Source organism: Dermacentor silvarum, chromosome 6, assembly GCF_013339745.2.
Source record: "Dermacentor silvarum isolate Dsil-2018 chromosome 6, BIME_Dsil_1.4, whole genome shotgun sequence".
Taxonomy (NCBI): Eukaryota; Metazoa; Arthropoda; class Arachnida; order Ixodida; family Ixodidae; genus Dermacentor; species Dermacentor silvarum.
In genome coordinates, this window is record NC_051159.1 from 78,565,743 (window position 1) to 78,585,753 (window position 20,011).

The 20,011-nt window shown below is 47.5% G+C and overlaps 1 protein-coding gene across 1 annotated transcript in view; it reads right to left on the reverse strand.

The window, feature by feature from the left end:
- Window positions 1–368: 368 nt before the first annotated feature.
- The window catches only part of LOC125946127 (uncharacterized), a 32,010-nt gene continuing 12,367 nt past the window's right edge, over window positions 369–20,011 (reverse strand). The window contains exons 3-4 of the mRNA XM_049668618.1: window positions 16,137–16,511; window positions 369–776 (exon numbers count right to left, since the gene is read on the reverse strand). Coding sequence (XP_049524575.1) covers window positions 655–776; window positions 16,137–16,511 — 497 coding nt within the window. The 3' untranslated portion in view covers window positions 369–654. The remainder of the gene's footprint in view (window positions 777–16,136; window positions 16,512–20,011) is intronic.

The following is a 20,011-nucleotide window of genomic DNA, read 5'->3' on the forward strand; positions in this document are numbered from 1 at the left end:
TGTTGTTGTTGTTGTTGTCGCCTTAAAACAATACATACACCATATACGCCGACCTTGCCTTCTTTCACGTCGCTTTCGTTGACATGTCTTTTAAGCGTGGTGATTTGTCTCATAGCTAACACCGTTACCATTAAGGGTAAGAGCGAAATGTTGATAGCGACGAATGAATTCCTATTTTTTATCATTATGTGGCTTCTTGAGTGAAATTGCGATTCAAAACAGCCATATACTACAATATCTATAATGCAGTGAGAGTATAAATCTATTGACCATTTCTTATCTTATTAGCTGAAATCCTTTTTTTTTTGTTCGCAAACAATGACACAGGTGCTCAGAGAACACACAGTTTAGTGTTAAATGCCACATGATCGCCGCATTAGCAGTGTTTTATTTCTTTCGAAGATGGAGTTTTATCCTTCGATGTTACAGTCGTGCTCGGCGTTGTGTTCTCGCGTACTTGAGTTGTGCTAGGCGCATCAGTCGAAGTTTCTTTGCTTGGTGATTTGATTGTCACATTTTTCGCCGATGCTTCGTATGTTATGGTAACGCTCGGCACATCAGTTGAGCTTATTTGCGTCTGATTTCGCCACATTTCCTGCAAGTGGACGGCAGACAACTCGCAAGACTTCTGCAAACCTTTCTGAATTTTGACTGTTATATTTCCCTTAGCATATTTCTCGAATTTTTCTTTAGCGCTACGGAATAAGCCACATGTGATGTACTGAGTCTTAGGCCCAGTTCGCTCACATTGACAGAGCAGGCCACGCTTGGTTTGTCTGTGGAAGAAAAGAAAGAACAGCAAGCGAATAAAAACAAGCGTCAATACTAACACAAAATCTCATGCAGATCCAGCCCACATGTTGAAATTTATGCGAAGCGAAGCTTAGGAAATACGGTTAATTAAATGTTTTACATCTAACGGCGATGCGCACAATTTAGTGACGACAGGTGCATGTGTGGACAGAAAAGAATGACGAGTATGAAGCAACATTTAGGAATTCTGCACCTCGTGTGTCGCAGTGGGACATGCCCATTCTGGAGGATTGACCAACAACGGGCACTTCCCCAGTGGCACTTACCGAATGGCCAAGTCAAAAAAAGAAAGTAAATCCAACGATTCGTGATATATCGCTAAATATCCTATTAACAGATGGCTGTACTTTAGAGCTATTTCTGTGAGCATGAGACTATTATGTCTTCAAGTTTTAGGAAGGAATCGTACCGAGTGGGACATGCCTATTCTGGAGGAGTGGCCAAGAACCTAGTGACACATACTGTGAGGCTGAACAAAAAAAAAACCAAGTAAATCAAAGAATTAGTTAAATACCGCGCCATTCCTTTAACAGATTGATGTGCTTTAAACATGTTGTGGCAGGATTTATGCATTAAGCTACCTTTAGTGGCGTAGAAAAGAGGTGCAGATACGTGAAAAGCATACGAGGTTTAAAGGTATAGGTTTATACGTTTATATGAGCCATTTTGTGGGTACCTTCATGTAAATTTTGTATATATATCCACAAATAAATTCGGCAAGGCAGCGGCCACAGTCTGAGAGAATCCGCAAAGGAATGTTCACTTTAGAACGCTATATATACAATACCAGACATGTCCTTCGTTTTTGGACCTGATTTGAATACGTAAGCATTTTGGGCTGCTTCCCTCAGAAATCTGTCTATCCGTCTTTAACACGATGAGCTCCAAGGGGTCCTATGGGGGTATATATGAGAATGCCTTATGACTACGTATGACTTATTTATGGCTATATATATATATATATATATATATATATATATATATATAATCTTAAATCGTAAGTATAAATAGCCCAGTAAGTGCGTGGAAAAACGGGGCCATGGTAACTCAATTGGTAAGAGCATCCCACCGGTTATGCGAAGACGTGTTAGGATGGATAGTTGGGCGTGTTGGTTGGGCGTGGCGAAGACGTGATAATGATGATGATGATGATGATGCCTCAATACTTGGCACAACCCACTGAGGGGGATAGGCCACGAACCGGGTGGTATTATGATATAAATTTAATACCACCCGTGGGATCGAAGACGTGGGATCGTTCCCCACCTGCGGCACACTGTCTTTTTCATCCACTTTAATTTCCGTTAATTTATTATTTGTTTATTTCAATTAGTAAGTACAAGTAATTTCCCCTGTTTTGTCCTTGGTGTCTGTGTTTGTTGGCTTCTTCTGATATGAGCAATAAAATTCGGGCCCTCATTGAGGCAAGCTTCGTGGATGCCGCGACATATGTCCAACAAGAGGCGTTCGCCGTCTCCATCGTCGACTCTAATTCCAGGATCACTTGCTGCGCTACAGTACGCACTTCGAAGCCATTAGTAGCCAAACAGGTTGCAATCGCGCTGGCTGTGCTCGATGGTCGCAGAGAGGCAATATATAGCGATTCTAAGGCAGCCATTAAGGCCTACCAAACCGGGATGGTCTCCCCTCAGGCCCTTCGCATTCTCCAAAGCTTGAAAAGTGTCTCTCAGCATTCTCTCATTTGGTTTCCCGATCACTTTGGGTCACCTGAGGGTTCTGCCCAAACCCTAACGAGAGCGCACGCGAGGCCGCGCGAGGACTCACTGACCGCGCCGCCTCCGCAGTCCCCCTACCCCGCGAGGAACCACTGATGACGTATAATGAGATCACCAAGCATTATTATCTGTCAAGACGGGTATCCCCCTCCCGCACCCTGCCTTATGCAGAGCGCGGGCGGTGACCCTTCGACTTTTACAAGCTCGTGCGTATCCTAACCTTGCGGTTCTTCACGCTATATACCCTGAAAGGTATCCCAGTGCGGACTGTCCTGCCTGTGGACTAACGGCCACATTGAACCATGTGTTGTGGGAGTGTGAAGCCATCGGCTCCGCCTTCAGCGAAGGTAGGTGTGCTGCGCTTTTGGGCAGCCCCGAACTCAACGACCAAACCATGGCCGTCCAGAGTACCCACGATCGGGCCGTCAAGCTCGGCTTGGCGGTCCCTACGTGGGACTAGCCGGGTGGCGCGGGGTCTCCCCTGCGTCTTCTCTGGACCTCAATAAAGTTATTTCACCTCACCCTTGGTTCCCTTTCTTCTGGTTGATATATTGTAGTGAAGAGGAATGCCCGGCACTGCAGCCACGTCGCCAGTCGTCCGGGAGGCACGAGCTCGAGATCGCCTGAGGTGCTCTGGTTGAGACACGTTGCCAACGCTGCCTGCTGCTCTTTTGTCCTGTGTACAGATTAGATTCTGGTGGAGGTGTTGCGGTTTTCCCCCAACCTGTAATTACGCACCCGAACTCTGCCGTCCGTCATGCCTGACGACCCCAGCCGAACATCCCCACCGGTTACATCAGCCATCGTAAGTGCCGGTGCCCAGCGTCACTGGGATCCTGACATCTTCAGCGGCACCGATGAGAAAGACGGTGAAGATTGGTTGGAATCGTAAGAACGAGCCAGTGGGTGAGTGAAATAACTTTTATTGAAGGTCCGGCGAGGACGCGAACTCGTCTCGCACCCGGCTAGTCCCATGTCGGGACCGGCAGGTCTAGCCCACCGGCCCGGTCGCGGGCACGCCGGACAGCCAGGATGTGCTTGTCTAGATCGGGGCTACGCAGAAGCGAGTCCCACTCCTCCTTGCTGAACTTGGGGTATCTCGACCCGCACTCCCCGAGCATGTGTGCTAGAGTGGAGGTCTGCTCGCAGGACGGGCAGGCGTCGTCGCGATATACGTCAGGGTAAACTTCGTGCAGAACAGCCAGACACGGATATGGGCCGGTCTGTAAAAGTCTAAGAGAAAGAGCTTGCGCCCTATTCAATTTGGGGTGAGGGGGTGGAAAGACCCTTCTAGACATGTAGAAGAATTTCGCAGCCTCGTTGTGAGTAGCGGCAGCATCCCTGTGGCCGTAGGGGGGAGGGGTGTCGGCTCTCCTTACAGAGAAAGCGCGGTCGGTGAGGTCGCGCGCAGCCTCGGGAGCAGACTCATTGAGGTTCGAGGGAGCACCTTCGACCGACCCTACGCGAGCGGGAAACCAGTGAATCGAATGATGCGTAAGAGCATCCGGATTGGAGACGCTAGGAAGACGAGCAGCTTGCTCTTTGATGCGACCCTTCTGAAAAGCCCTAACTGCTGTTTTGGAATCGCTATAGATCTCAGACCCACGACCATCCAGCAGGGCGAGGGCGGCTTGCTCGGCGACTTCGCGGTCTGAAGTGCCAATTGAAGTGCTATTGGAAAGCTTGCGACTGGAGTCGACCACGACGATGGCAAAGGTCTTTCCATCGCTGTACTCCGCGGCGTCGACAAAGCGTGCTCTGTTGCCTTGTTGCTTGATCTGTTTGAGAATTGCTTCTGCTCACGCCTTGCGTCTGCCCTCGTTGTGGACCAACAAATGGGACAATCCCCTCAAGCTCAACAACGCGACCTTCTAGTTATCGGGTGTTGCCAATCAGTGGTTCAAAAACCACGAAGCCGATTTCCGCACGTGGGCTAGGTTCAAAACCAGCATCGCAGAAGTTTTCGGCCACCCTGGTGTTCGCGAACTTCGCGCTGAACAACGCCTACGAAGCCGATACCAGCAAACATAGAGGACATCGTCGACCTCTGCCGGTGTGTCAACCCGACAATAGCGGAGGCGGACAAGGCACGTCACATCATGAAGGGCATTTCCGGCGATGCCTTTCACATGCTGCTGTCAAAAAACCCAAACACTGTTTCTCAGGTCATTGAGCTTTGCCAGAGTTTCCACGAGCTCTGCAGACAGCATCTTCTCACGTGGCGCCCACCTGTGTCCGACGAAACCCTCGCGAGCATGGCCGCCGCTCATGACATGGACTCCTGGCTTTGCCATATAAAAGAGTTCGTCCGTGCTGAGGTCGCTCGTCAGCTTTCGCTGTTGTCCTCAGCCACGCCACCACCCTCGCCTTTGCCGGCCAATCTTCGCCAGGGCAAGAGCAAGTTTGCGCAGCTCTCCCTTCTGCCCGCGAGACTCCGCCAGGTGCCAGCTCCCGTTGCTTTTCCCGAGGTGACTGCACCTCTCAGTTATGCCGAGGCTCTCGCATAGCCACCACCTCAGACCTTTGCGCCATTCCCATCAGCCGTACAACTGCGTCCGGCTCCCCACTTCATTCAGCCGCGGTACCCACACAGCAGTGGACAATGGCGCACTGCTGACAACCGGCCAATATGTTTTGCGTGTCGTCTATCTGGCCACGTTGCACGACTTTGCCGTCGCCGCGCAACATCCTACCGCCGTAGCTTTGACACCGAACCATACGTTGCACCATACCCGTTGTCCTCCACGTCTCAGAACCCTGGCCAGATGTCTTCTTACTCGGACCACCGCCCTCTTGTTGACCGCCGTTCGCCATCGCCTCGACGCCGCTCGCTTTCGCCGATGCGTCGTCGTCCATCTACGCCGGAACGGGAAGACTAATCGCCGCTGTTCCAGAGGCAAGAACTGCGTCACTTATGAACAGACCAAGGCCTCTCCCTTCTCCGACTAATGTTTTTGATGTATATGTGGACGGCATCGCTGCCCTAGCCCTCGTTGACACTGGTGCCGCAGTTTCAGTTACGAGTGCCAAAATTTGCCGTTTTCACAGAAAAGTTACGCCACTGTCAAACGTATCACTTCGAACTGCCAGCGCAGACCGCATCACGCCTGCAGCTGCGTGATACTTCCGCGTTGTGATCAACGGCCTTCTCTCCATCGTCAAATTTTTTGGTGATTCGTTCTTGTTCCCACGATCTTATTTTGGGCTGGGACTTCCTTTCCGCTAATAAGGCCGTCATCGACTGTTCTCGTACTGAAGTGGAATTTCAAACGCTGTGACGCTCGTGAACCTTAAGATATAGTATTTGTTGCCGAAGACGTTACAATGCTACCGCACTCCTCTGCCCTTGCCACAGTGTCATGCAACATTGTTGCTGATGCCAGCGTACTTTTTACGCCATCTGCAATTTTCGCTCGTCGCAAATGTTCCCCGCTGCCTCTCGCTCTTTCGGACATTCATGCCGGCGTCAGCCGACTGCTCTTCTCCAAGTGATTGTCCTGTCCTCTCATGTTGCTTCGTGGGGAGTGGGTTGGCCGCGTCCAGTGTGTCGACCCTGCCGCCATCATTGACATGCCAACTGGTTCCATCGCCACTCATGATGTCGCCGGAGTGACCTGTAACCCCACGCAGGAGCCGACATCACCCGATGTTCTACATAGCTCCATCGCGACACGTTGACTGTTTCCCAACGCGCCCAGCTTCTACGCCTACAAGTTCCGTTCGTCTTTCGACTGACAGCATGTTTCCTCGGGCTGCACGTCAACTGTTTGCCATCGCATTGACACGGGTGCCAGTGCGCCGCTGCGACAAAGACCATATCGTGTATCCGTGACAGAGCGCTGTGTTATCGACGACCGAGTAGCAGACATGCTCAAGTGCGGCGTCATTCAGCCTTCGGATAGCCCTTAGGCATCTCCCGTTGTTCTTGTTAGGAAGAAGGATGGATCGATTCGATTCAGGCTTGATTACCGTCGTCTTAACAAAATAGCTCGTTAAGATGCTTACCCTCTTCCGAGAATTGACGACTCCCTTGACTGTCTCCAAGGCGCGGAGTTCTTCTCTTCTGTCACCTTACGCAGCGGCTATTGGCAAGTCCCCATGGCACCCGAAGAATAACCTAAAAGGGCCTTTGTAACACCAGATGGATTATATGAATTTCGAGTCATGCCTTTCATGCTTTGCAACGCCCCCGCAACATTTAACTCTTTCCGTGCCGCGCCCATTGGGCATGATTATCCCTATCGATGGTTTGAAACGCCGCTTTCGAGACCTTTCGCGCCGCTCACGGACATATACTGCGCTATCGGACGTGAAGGAGGAGAAACTATAATTTTTTTTTCTAAGCAGTTCGCTTTTTTCCCGCCAAGCGGTGATTTTTAAACGCGCTCCGAAGTTTCGCGATCGTCATAGCACAAAGCAAAAATGTCCGACTCCGGAAACGGCGCGCGCGCTTCGGGAGATCGCAGATATCGCGATTCCGCTGCCTCTGCAGCTGATCTTATCGACACAACAAAAAAATGTCGCAGTTTTGCCCGAAAGGCGAAGTCTCAATTACGATAGCAAATTAGTGGAGAGCTATTCGGAGTAGGGATAGTAGTTTTATCGGCTGTGTAAACTTGGACACATTCGCTTACTAACTGAATTAACAAGCGTGGTGTCAGCGCGCACAAGCAAACATAAATAGATCCCACTGAATGACCGCAGACAACGACTGTCAAAACGCTGGCATCAAGCGGAGCCGCCGCAGCGAGCGAGGGTTCGTGCGGTCTATCGCTTCAACGGAAACTGAGTGGCGGATACACAGCGCATAGAAAGGTCAGAGCCATGCATGTGGAGATCGCTTTTAAGAGACGGTGCGGGCGACCGCCACAGCCGGGCAAAGTACAAGTGATGTTGCTGGCAGTGTAGAAGCTGCCACCTCCCTCCCACCGCTGCCTTCCCGCTTTCTTGCTTTCGCGTGGGAGATTCAGTGGCCAATTCCCCCTGCGCCCGGTTGCAAGATACGCATTTGGTGCCGCAGCACAGCGTCGCTCCGCCTCCCTCCCTCCCATACGCCTACGGCCTTTCGCGCGACGAAGGCCGTGTTTGCTTTCCACCGTGCGTTTGCTCTCCGTGCTAGCGCGCGTCCCCCGCGCGCTTTCACTCGCGCATACGGGACGCGGCGACGATTTTATCGCGCTTGGACTTTATACGGAACCTCACGGTGACGGCGACGCCGACGGCAAAAATCCCGTTTAAGTGTCCATATAATTGCTATCGCAGTAAAATTACCATCGCAATAATAGCAGCGAGTCAATGGAGGCTGACTTTTCATCGGACTTTGAATCTGAAAGCAACGACGACGCCAACCAGCCCGGAACATCGGCGGCCACAGCCCGGCACGCCCAACTGTAGCGATTGCAGTTAAATTTTTGCAGCGAAATACCTGTTGAATGACAAATTCAGATTTTTTTTAGATAGTGCCTAATAGAGGGCAATACATTTTCTATATCTCATAGTTGTAACATTTTTTTTCTTAGTAGATACAAGCTGGTCTTTACAAACTTTGTTCAATTTTATCGCACAATCCTGATTTTAACAATATATATATGTTTTTTATTATGACATACATTTCGTTAATAAAACTTTTATGCGCAAGAAGTGCATTCATTTTGCTTTCTGTTTATGTATTACATTTAATATTGAGGGCAGTAGTTACTTCAGAAAAAAACATCTGCCGTAACACACACACAAAAAAACACCGCATATCCACGAAGTTAATGATGATGAGTGGGCGAAGCACCGGGGGATCATTCGGGTAACCGTGAATCCCCCGTACATTGCCCACTCGAACATGCAAATGAGGGACGAGTTCGCGTCCTCGCCGGACCTGTAATAAAAGTTATTTCACTCACTCACTCACTCACAACACATGTGTACGATATATACAATGGTTTATTATTGGTCGTATATGGTATTGAAGTGCAGACATCGTTTTCCCTTCATTAAGGCTGCCTTGAGATCAGTGCAGCAGCACGGCGACGCCGGCAAGCGGACCCAGAGGCGGCGAGAGCGCGGGAAGCGGCGGCAAAACGCCGGAAGCGTTCTCTACCTGAGGTTTGTGGCGCCGGTGCTCGGTTCAAGCGCGAGCTTTGCGAGCCCTCAGCTCCGGGTCCGCTTGCCGGCGACGCCGTACTGCTGCAGCTTTGCTAGCCCTCAGCTCCGGTTCCGCACGCCGGCGTTGCCGTGCTGCTGCAGCTTCGCGAGCCCTCAGCTCCGGGTCCGCTTGCCGGCGTTGCCGTTTTGCTGCAGCTTACCGCGCCCTAGACTCCGTGTCCGCTTATTGTCTGCGTCGCCGTGCTGCAGCAGCTTTGCGAGCCCTCGACTCCGCTTGCAGTTGAGCCGCCACTCTCACCTTTTCATCCATAGCGGGCGCGCCGTTATCAGAAGCGACCGTTATCATCCATGGCTGAAGAGAGAAAGAGAGCGTGTGTCGGGAACGAACGCCCTTGTGCACCGCAGCGCCCCTAGCGGACTCCATGCAAACCAGAGCTACGGACGAGAGAGAAAGAGAGAGCGCGTCGGGAACGAGAGAGAAAGAGAGCGCACGTCGGGAACGAACGCCCTTGTGCACCATAGCGCCCCTAGCGGACTCCATGCAAACCAGAGCTACGGACGACGGGCGACGAGGGAGGAACAAGGCTCGGCCCTAAGGTGCTTCGCCCTTAAAACACCTATTTTCACCCTGGTAGGGAAAGAGTTAAGCATATGATGGACAACCTTTTGCGTGGCCTCAAGTGGTTGATGTGGTTATTTTTTCGCCTGATTTTCCCACCCATCTGTGTAGGCTGGAGGAAGTGTTAGAGTGCCTAACTGCCGCAGGCCTTCAGCTCAACCTGAAGAAATGCCACTTTGGCACAAGTCATCTCACCATCCTTCGCCATGAAGTATCAAAACACGGTATTCTTCCTGACACCGCCAAGATCCGTGCAGTTGCTGATTTTCCCAAACCTTCCTCCATAAGAGAACTTCGCAGCTTCCTTGGCCTCAGTTCTTACTTTCGTCGCTTCATTCGGAACTTTGCGTCCATCACCGCACCCTTGAATCAGCGGAGCGACTTGAACAATTACTCCTGGTCGTGCGTTCGTGACGATGCCTTCCAATAGTTGCGTCATCTACTAACATCGCCGCCTATACTGCGTAACTTCGACCCGACAGCTCTGAGCAAAGTACACACCGACGCCAGCAATTTTGGACTCGGCGCTGTGCTCGCGCAGCGCAAATCTGGATTCGACGAGTACGTGGTTGTATACGCAAACCGCACCCTCACCAAAGCCGAGACGAATTATTCCGTTACGTAGAAGGAATGTTTGGCCATAATTTTGGCACCGGTAAATTTCGACCCTACCTCTATGGCCACCCCTTCGACGTAATTACAGACCACCATGCACTTTGTTGGCTGTCCACGTTGAAGGTCCCCTCAGGTCGATTAGCTCGCTGGGCTTTGCGCTTGCAAGATTTCGACGTGCGCGTTGTCTACAGGTCTGGCCGTCGCCACACCGATGCCGACGCCATTTCGCTTTCGCCCGAGTCAACCGAAAGCGATGCCTGCCTCTCTGCCGTTGACAAAGTACTTTCGTTCCCAGCAGGCTGCGGCATTGCTTCGGAGCAACGCAAGGAATCCTGGATTAGTGCTCTTATCCGCTTTCTTTCAAACTCATCGACTGTTCCTCCACCTTCTCGAGCTTTGCGCCGGCAAGCTTCTCACTTCTAAATGCGGGATGGACTTCTCTATCGCCGGAATCGCGTCTCTGACGTCCGCAAGTGGTTGCTGGTCATACCTCGACATCTTCGTGTTGAAATATGTCCATACCTTCCACACTGACCCGCAGTGTGCACATGCGGGTGTCTTCAAGATGTACACCCGGCTTCGCTCCAGGTTTTATTGGCGTGGCATGTTCACCTTTCTGTGCAAGTACATTCGGTTGTGCCCTCAGTGCCAACGCCGTAAGGTTCCTGCTCAGCATGTCTCTGGTCCACTCCAGCCAATCCTTCGTCCTGCCAGGCCCTTTGATTGCATTGGCATTGGCCTGCATGGACACCTTCCGAGCACGGCTTCCGGAAACCGCTGGATAGTTGTCCCCATCGACCATTTGACGCGATACGCAGAAACAACCGCTCTGCCTTATGCCACCGCTCGTGATATAGCATCCGTCCTCCTGAAAAACTTTATTGTCCGTCACGGTGCACCTCGCGAACTTTTGACCGATAGAGGACGTGTGTACTTCTCCGAAGTTGTAAACGCGCTGCTTGCTTAATGTCGCATCGTTAATCGCACCACCACCGCCTACCATCTTCAAAATAATGGTCTGTCGGAAAGATTTAACCACACCCTTGGCGACATGCTCTACAAATACGTCGCCTCTGATCACACTGACTGGGACCTCATTCTGCCATTCATCACGTTCGCCTACAACACTGCACCACAGGCGACCACAAACTTCTCCCCATTCTTCCTCTTGTATGGCCGCGAACCTTCGAATACCCTCGACACCATTCTTCCGTACAGACCCGACTCATCCGAATGTACGCCCATCTCTGAAGCTGCCCACCGGGCCGAGGAATACCATCAGCTCGCCCGTTCCTTAACAGCCGTCGAGCAAAACAAAAATCTCGACGTGACGATGATCATCCGCATCTTCCGGACTCCCTTGTGTGGCTTTGGGTTCCTGCCGTTCCTGCTGGCCTCTCACCCAAGCTTGTCTCCAAATATCGAGGACCCTATCATGTTGTAGCGCTGAGATCGCCTGTGAACTATATTGTCGAGCCTGTCACGCCACCTACGGACCAAGGCTGTCGTGGTCGTGAAACCGTCCACGTACAACACCTGAAGCGGTATTACGACCCAATGATTTGAAGTTCCCCTTGAGTCACCAGGATGGCTCCTTTTTCAACTGGGGGGGGGGGGGGGGGGGGGTAATTGGAGTGAAGAGTAACGCCCGGTGCTGCAGACACATCGCCAGTCGTCCGGAAGGCGCGAGCTCGAGATTGCCTGAGCTGCTGTGGTTGAGACACGCTGCCAACGCTGCCTGCTGCTCTCTTGTCCTGTGTTCCCATTAGAATATATATAAAGTAGTAATAAATATTAACTAAATTCTGGTGTTGTACGTGCCAAAATATGATTAAGAGCTACGCCGTAGCGGGGACTCCGGCATTGTTTTGATCACGTTCGGTACATTACCGTGCACCGAATGCGCGGTGCACGGGCGTTTTTGCATTTCGCCCTCATCGAAATGCGGCAGCGGTGGCCGGCATTTGATCCCGCGTCCTCGACCTTAGCAGCGCAACACCAAAGCTACTTCGCCACCATGGCGGGTAAGTAGTGATAGACATAAGCAGTATATAAGAAGTCTGTAAGTAGTCTGTATGATCTATATACTACTTCTTAAAGAGTGTTTTTTATTTCTGATTGTAAATTCCCAAAAAATAATGGGTCGAAAGTAATTTGGTCCTATTCGGTCGAAAGTAATTTATTAAGCTGAAGCCACACTAATAACAGCACTTTTTATATTGACTACGAGCAAAACAATATGCCTTCATGTTCCTTCTACTAAAGAACATGAAATGGAAAGGGCAATACGTTTCACTGTTTACTGTAAGAAAAACTGGCTGCTGTAACGAACCTTCATGAAATAAAACATGGCACCACATTCTCTGAAGTAGTCAATAGTCCGTTTCCTCCGTCAGTAACAAATTGTGCCTTTGAGGAACAACTTAAGCAATACGACTTCAGGAATCAGTTAACGCAGCGTAATATTCTTGTGAGTTTTCTACGTTTTCGTGTAAAACGGTTTCAGAGAGAGGAAGCTTTTGCTTATGTGAAATTGCGCGATACATTTTTTTCCATTTGGAAGATATGAGTTATCATATAAGATTGTGTTTGGCATGCAAACGTAACGTATTTCGAATGCCAATATTTCACTCAAACAGATACGTATCAGAGCATTTTTATAGGAATATCTAGTCTTCGCGAGAACAATCAGTACTCCGTAAGGGAAGAATGGAGCGCTCAATCAATTGGTATGAAAAAAAAAAACTTCTAAAGGACCATCTACATTACACCATTGCTTTACTTCGCCAAAGCGAGAATTGCTACATTCGCATACTATAACTGAAAGCTACCAGCATCGTCCCCATCTCTTGCATCCGAACGGTATCATTCTTTTTTTCTTTTGTACAACGCTACCCTGCGGAGGAAGGGCGGGGATTAGGTTGTTCTGAAAGTGCAGGCTTAGTGCCATGCCAGCTGCTGCTGAAGTGCTTATTAGCTGTGCTGGGGTACCAGTGAGAAGGAGACAGGCGCCCCCGGCCATGCAGCCTCATTTTAACCGGTACAGATTCAACAGTCACTAGGTGGGAATTTGCAGAATAACCCCCCCCCCCCCCTGATCTCATGATGCTAGTACCCAACCAACGATGCAAATGTCCTCAAAATCAAGTACTTGCTAATTATTATGAACGCGAACAAGAGGAATCCCTTTTTTTCTAATTTATAAGGACTTCGAGTAATCCCATATCAAAGCTAGGTTGCAGGACGCTTCGATATGTGGCTTAGGGAGCCCACACTGGCAGTGGAACACCAAATACTGGTGAGACAATGTTTGCACCATTGCTTTATTTTTATTTTTTGACCACGTATTGGGGGCTCTTTCTGGAAAGCCATAGCTTTGTTTCTCATTTGAACAGTCAGAACCGTGCCATATATTTAACACTTGTTAGTGTTGCAAGAAATGAAAGTTAACATGGCGTCTATACTAGAAACTCAAGTTTTAATGAGATCTATTGCTGAGAGTAACATTTCCGAACGCACAATTGTTCCCGTATTAGAATGGCCGATAGAACATCGTGCGACTCTTGTAGATGTGAGAAACCCGTGGAGTACCTGTTCTGCACATGTTCTCAGTATATGACGTACAGGACGTCTCTCTATAAACCGTGTTAAACCATCTGAGATCTGGACCATCTCCTGAGATGAAAAAAATTTAGACCATGGCCACATAGTGTCGTGGGTGAATGTAACTATTTGCGCAAGAGTGCAGTTTTCGAAATACACCTGCCTCCTCCACCGTTTGGATCCCGCGTGTCATACGTTGCGTGCGCTGAGTGTTCACTCTCTCTGTCTCTTTCTCTCACTTTATATTCCCTTTTGCCTTAGCCCTTATGAAGGGTAGCAAACCGCACGCTAGTTTAGTTAGCGTCACTGCCTTTCCTATCTATACTTTCCTTTCACCCCCCCCCCCCCTTCCTAAAAACTCGCTCTCATCTAACAATGCTATGGCTGTAGCCGCAGCTTATCGCTTATAAAGTTTCTAGGTTTAGGTACGTAGGGTTAAATGAGGTATAATTGCTGTGGTTAGAAGCAGTACGTCTCTGGCTACTTCCTTTAACATGGAAAATACAAATTTGTACAAAGAAATAACTGAAATTAAACCTTTTATTACTAATATTATTATTTAACAACAATAACAACAATTTTGGAGATTTTGGGCAGCCGCCTCTGAGGTAGTCTATACTTCGCAAGTTTCTACATCTAAATACAGCCAACAACTACACTACCAACAAATCTTAGGGAAATGAGGTGGCACAGCAATCAGTAACTGCAGCACACACATTAGGTTCCCGGACAACGGTGACATTTTCTGTATCAGGAACCGAAAAATGTTCTTTGCATCAAGCAAGGCAAGCTTTGAAAAGACACGTTGTCCGACCACCGCGCTATGTCTTCAATCCCGTACAGAATTAACCCCATTCCTGTGATTTTCACCGAACCAAAGGCAAACTACACGTTCAAAATGCTCCTCCATTAACTGCGCTTATACGTAGCCCATATGCACGTCTCACTTCCTTCGTAACATCAAAAGGCGAACGTCCCCACATTGTAGTTACGTTCACAACTCCGACGCTACAATGAAGCATGTTATAATAGAATGTCCTGGACATGAGCGGGTTTGCCTGCGTTCCCGTTTGATCATCCTTGATAGGCGTCCTCTCACAGTGAGCAAAGTGCTTTGGCCGTGGTCATGCCCTGATAAGCAGGGGCGTGCAGTGAGTGCTCTTCGCGAATCTTAGGGTACACTAATAGGTGGCATTTCTATTTTGTTTTCTTTACATAATGCTTATTTTTTAACAAGCTGATCTCGTGGTCGTGTTGTCCATATATGTATGAAGAGACTTGTGGCGATTATTTCACTCCTGTGTTACGGGTAACTTATCCTACAGTTATTGAACAGAGCTTTCGGTGCTGGTGCCGGTAGAGCACATCCTTTGTGCGCTTGTGTTCCCGTGTTCATTTATTTGTGTATCGTGATTTTCAATATATTATCATTTTCTTTTTTTATTGCTGCTTGAGATAACAAATTTATTATTTTGGTACAGCCGGCTCTGACGTAGCCTGGCTTCCTATGTTTTTATATATAAATAAGTACAACAACATGGGCACTTAAACACGCGCAAGCAATGCCACATTAAACAAAACAGGAGACAGAAAATACAGCCGCGAATCACTTCATCATCATAATCATCTTCGTGGTACATACCCACTCTGGGGGAACTAGAGGTGTGTGGCAGCTTTTCAGTGAACCTCTTTGACGCCAATTTTGGTAGCTAGGTATGTGGCACGGGGTATGTGCCGCTCAACAATAACGAAAATGATCCTTTAAGTTTATCTGATGCTTGGCGGCATTGCATCAGCGCCACGCGCGGTTACTGCGGTGACCCGCTAGATGGCGCGGCCTGTGCAGTAGGAAGCGCGAAAGAAGATCCTGGCTGCAGACACGTTTCGGCGTTGGCAATGCAGCGTGTCGCTACATTCCTTCAATGCTAATCGCATTAACGAAGACATTCATCGTAAGATGGGTAAGTTTTCTTTTCTCGTCTATATTGGTTCAGTGTAACCCGGCATAGAACAAACTCGGGCTGAAATGACGCGCTTTGCGTGGCGGTGATAATGCGACCAAAATAATCAACGTGTTTAATAAGAAACTGCTAATAAGGCTTCATAAAATGAGATTTTTTTCCCCTGGAAATGGAGCAGGATCTGTGACTACTCATTGTGGCCCCTCCGTTTATTACCCTGTGAACGACTATATTTACTGCTAGAATGTGTCGTCCTATTGTGGTAATCCTCAAGAAACGAGAGAACAAGACTCAATAAATACCGGCGTTCCTAATCTCTAAATCATAAAGACGTGGTGAAAAGATTTCGAACTTCTAAACAATTATTGTCCACGCTTTACCTAGGCAGAGGAATATGGTATATTTTCAGCACGATAGTCTGTAGCGAGAAAGAGAGCGAGAAGATTATGGCCATGGTTAGGAGTTAATCTAGCCCTTCTTTGATTTATCTTCAGCAATATAATTACACTACATAATAGCAAAGGCCCACAGAAAATATTTTTTCAGACTATTAACAATTTATGGAAATATACAACGATTTTTACAATCATTTCCACAAAATGACTGTATTCTTTTAACAGCTGCAAATGTAAAGGAGATTGCAGAAATTCTCATACAATTTGTTATAAATTCAATCAGAAACTTCGTACTTACTAGTGTCACTATCCGAGTCCAGCTGCACTAGCACATTTAAACTGCCTTTCACGATTGAGGCATTGGCAACAAAGTACTGTGACTTCCAGAACGTATTCTTCTTCTCAACGCTGTAGAGCGCAAAACTTCTTGAAAGATTAAAGTCGCAAGAGAGCGCCACGTATTTGCCCTCCGTACGCTTGGTGCTGCAGTTTCCATCTAGTTTCCCGCCGATGTCATAAAGAAAGAAGGAAGCGCTTGTAAAGTCATAACGATAGGGAATTACTCCGTATTTGAAATATAATGAAAAATCTTCCAATGGTATGGATCGATTTAACTTGTCGCTAAACAATCTCTGTAGTTCATTGTCGTCACTGGCATCTGTGAGTCCTTGCCCTGCGTAGCGTGAAAAAGAAGAGGTGATGCAGTTCTACTACTTCTTTTTATTAAATAATACCAATGATTGCGCACTGATAAGCGAATGATCCCTCTGTATGTTGCTTCAATTTTTTTATTGTTTGTGGGGAGCACATCATAGAGTTTCTCACTATAACACCTAGAGGGTAAACTGGCGCCACCGTCTATGCGAGTTTCTTAAACGGCGCCGTGCCCTCATGGGCATGTCGGGATACGTGTATGCGAGGCTTGTGTTGGCTGGTGTAGAACGAGGCTTCGTCTAAAACGTGGATATGGCTACACAAATGAATGCGTTCTTAAAGTAAAATCTACATAAAAGGCTTTCATTCGCCCATTTACATCTTTCAAAAAAGTTTACTCGCCTACAATACAGATTAAAGCGAAGAAAAGCAAGAACAGACGACAAGTTGTTCCAAAGCGAGCGATAAGCTTGTCGTCTGCCCTCCAACTTTAGCGAACCGCTGATACTTTTTGCGTTTCATATAATTGTGCATCCAATAGCAAGTCCTCAAAATTAAACAAAACATGTTTTTGTGTAATAATAAAGCTAAAGCAGTTTTTTACGTGCTGTTTTAGCAGGAAATGAATCATTGTGACAGACGGAACGGTGCTAGCCAGGCGCGTCTTCAAGGCGTTCTGGCTCTCCAAGAACGATGCCAATCCGAAGTCACAATATACCGGCATTCCCATGGATATCACAGCGCAGCAGCGCCAATTTTCCCTCTAGGTAATATAGTGAGAAACTCTATGGAGCACATAGTTGCTGCGAGCTGTTTTTCTTTTATAGAAACTTGATACAATCTTTTTAAAAGTCCACAGCCAAGTGGCCTTACTTGTGACCAGATATGAATTCTCATGAAGTTGACATGTGAGTTTATTATCGCGAATTGGTTTACATAGCTACGTGCGTCTTAAATGTTGAACGCACTTGTCACAACGAAGGCGGTGATGAACTGATCTTTTCGTAAGCTGTAAGGTAGACGCAGGGACACTGTCATTGTAAGTTAAGCCATCAGCGTTCAACCTATATAGTATATTTTGTGCGTCTTGTTCTGGTAGCTGGCCGGGATTTAATCACATAACCACCTTCTTTTAAAGTGAAATGCTCTGTGCATTTGTCTTGGTTACCCAAAATTCATTGCGAAAACATTCTTATATTAAGAAGCAAGATTGCCTGCTCTTGCCCACAGATTCTACATCATCTTGGTGAACACATTTTTAAAAACATATGAACATATGCTGGACAAATCTTAGTTCAGTTTTAACAATGAAATGACTGCATTTTTTTCAAGAGGCATTGTGCCAGCTTTATATGCCTCCGGTTCACTTTGCACAAGGGCAGCTAGAACCCTTAAATCACTTCTGCGAAGCCTTCAGGGACCATAAAATGGAATTTGATGACAGATTTCTTTAATGCTAAACTATCTGCTAAAATAATTAACTACCTCTCAGAAAGTCAATTAGCACAGTTGGGATTCGATACTGTAATTTTGACTGTTGCATCAGTCAGTAAAGAAATTGTGTGAATGAGCACATTATCTGAGACTATCCTTGTTACATTCATTACGTCTTTCTATATTACGCCCTTATTTCTGGCAGAATTATTAGAGATTATTGCGACTCTTCCTTTGACAATCGTTACAGTGACAGATTAACTGCATGTCTTGCTTAAATCATCTTACCGCTACGGATACTTCCCTTATAAATACATTTGAATTCATAATCCCTCCGAACTGACATATGGTGCGTTTGCTGTGACTAGGTCAAAAGGAAACAAAGGTCACCAGGACACTGTTTCTTTTTGTTTTTCAAGAAAATGGCTGACACACTTTCACGTACAGCCTTTGATGGCTGAATGACCTTTCGGTCGACTTTAGCTTACGGCAACATGGCTCGGACTAGGAAATTCTCACTTTTAGGTGCAAAGCACCTTATGCGCTCGGGCTGTCGGCGTCGTCACGGTAAGCAGGCGGCACGCGCTCGCCACGCGCTCCCGCGTTCGTCGTCGTCGTCGTCGTCTTCGACAGCTGGCTGCGTTGCCGCTCATCATTCCAGCGTAGAATTTCACTTCTCTTCTGTCGTCGTAATGGAGAGGCCGCGTTTACGGGGTTATGAGATGTTGCTTATGGCAGTATGAGCCCATTAGCGGTGCATCGCTGCATGCTTCGCACGTCCCCAGGTTTCACGTTAGTGGAGCTGCGTTTCGCTCTATGGGACATTTGACACTTATGCATAAAATTTAATTCACCGCTCAAACTGAGCCTACGACTTAACTCGTGGTAACTGTAATAACTAATAAAAACTAAAACAGTAAGAAAGGCGTCCATAATGGCCAAATTTTTCTTCCTCAAACCTTCTTTAACTCCTACATGGCCGTTCTACCTGGTGTAATAATATGAAACTGCAAGGCAAAAGGTGTACGTGTCGACGCTGCGCAGCTCGCATGTCCCATCGCGTGTCCCCTCTCGCACTAGCTAGGACCGTTGCATGCTAGCAAGTGCTGGCGCGGCTCAGTGATAGAGTATATATATCTAACTCCCGCGCAGCGGGCCCGGGGTCGATGCTGGCGGGAGCTGGGTATTTGATGTTGCTCAACCTCACATTAGGTTGGTAAATGCAATATATGCATGCAGTTTTTATTTCAAGTTTCGACAAGACTAACACTTACAATATCAGGCTTTAACCACTTGATATTCTCTTGGAACAATAAATAGCGCACCGCACGTATGTAGGCAATCTTTTAGAAAAGTGGGCTTCCATATTATATATATAAATTGTTATTTCCAAAGGTACGGTGTAGTGCTATCTTCTTCATATCATGTGTATCAGGAAGCTGAAACCATTAACCAATTCTTTACAAGCTGCCGTCGATTTACAAATCAGAGAAGAATGTATTTCTATATTGTATTCAAGAAATTAGCAAATAGAACATTCGTTTCTGCGAGGCAGAAATGAATGCCACGGGAGTGTCCCCGTGGCCATTTGCGAATACCTTCGCCACACAAGAAGAATGCCATGTTAATTTCCTTAAATAACAATCTGATCATTCCGAATATTGTCGATTGTTTATAAAACCATTTTAGACATACATTTGCTCTCTTTATGCAAGTAACACATTTTACTAATTATTATTACTTGTTTAAATTTAGTCCGTTTCCATATAACTTGTCAAACTTCCACCATAATTCGCCTTACTTTCCCTTTTAAGTTATAGCGGCCCTCCTCCCTTCAAATGCCGGCATATTGGCCGATTGCTCTTAGTGGGTAAGCTGCACGATTTAAGGAGCAGACAAGAAACAAAGACCGGTTAGGATTACAATTCCTCGCGCAAATATTCTTATGCGTAATTAGCGCTTCAATTGTGCAACCAATATTTTGCTGAGCGCGCTGGTTTAAAGGAGCCCTAAACCACCTTTCTCTGAAGCCTCAAAAATGCCTTCGAACGACTATGGTGACTACTAGAAAAGTATTACCGAAAT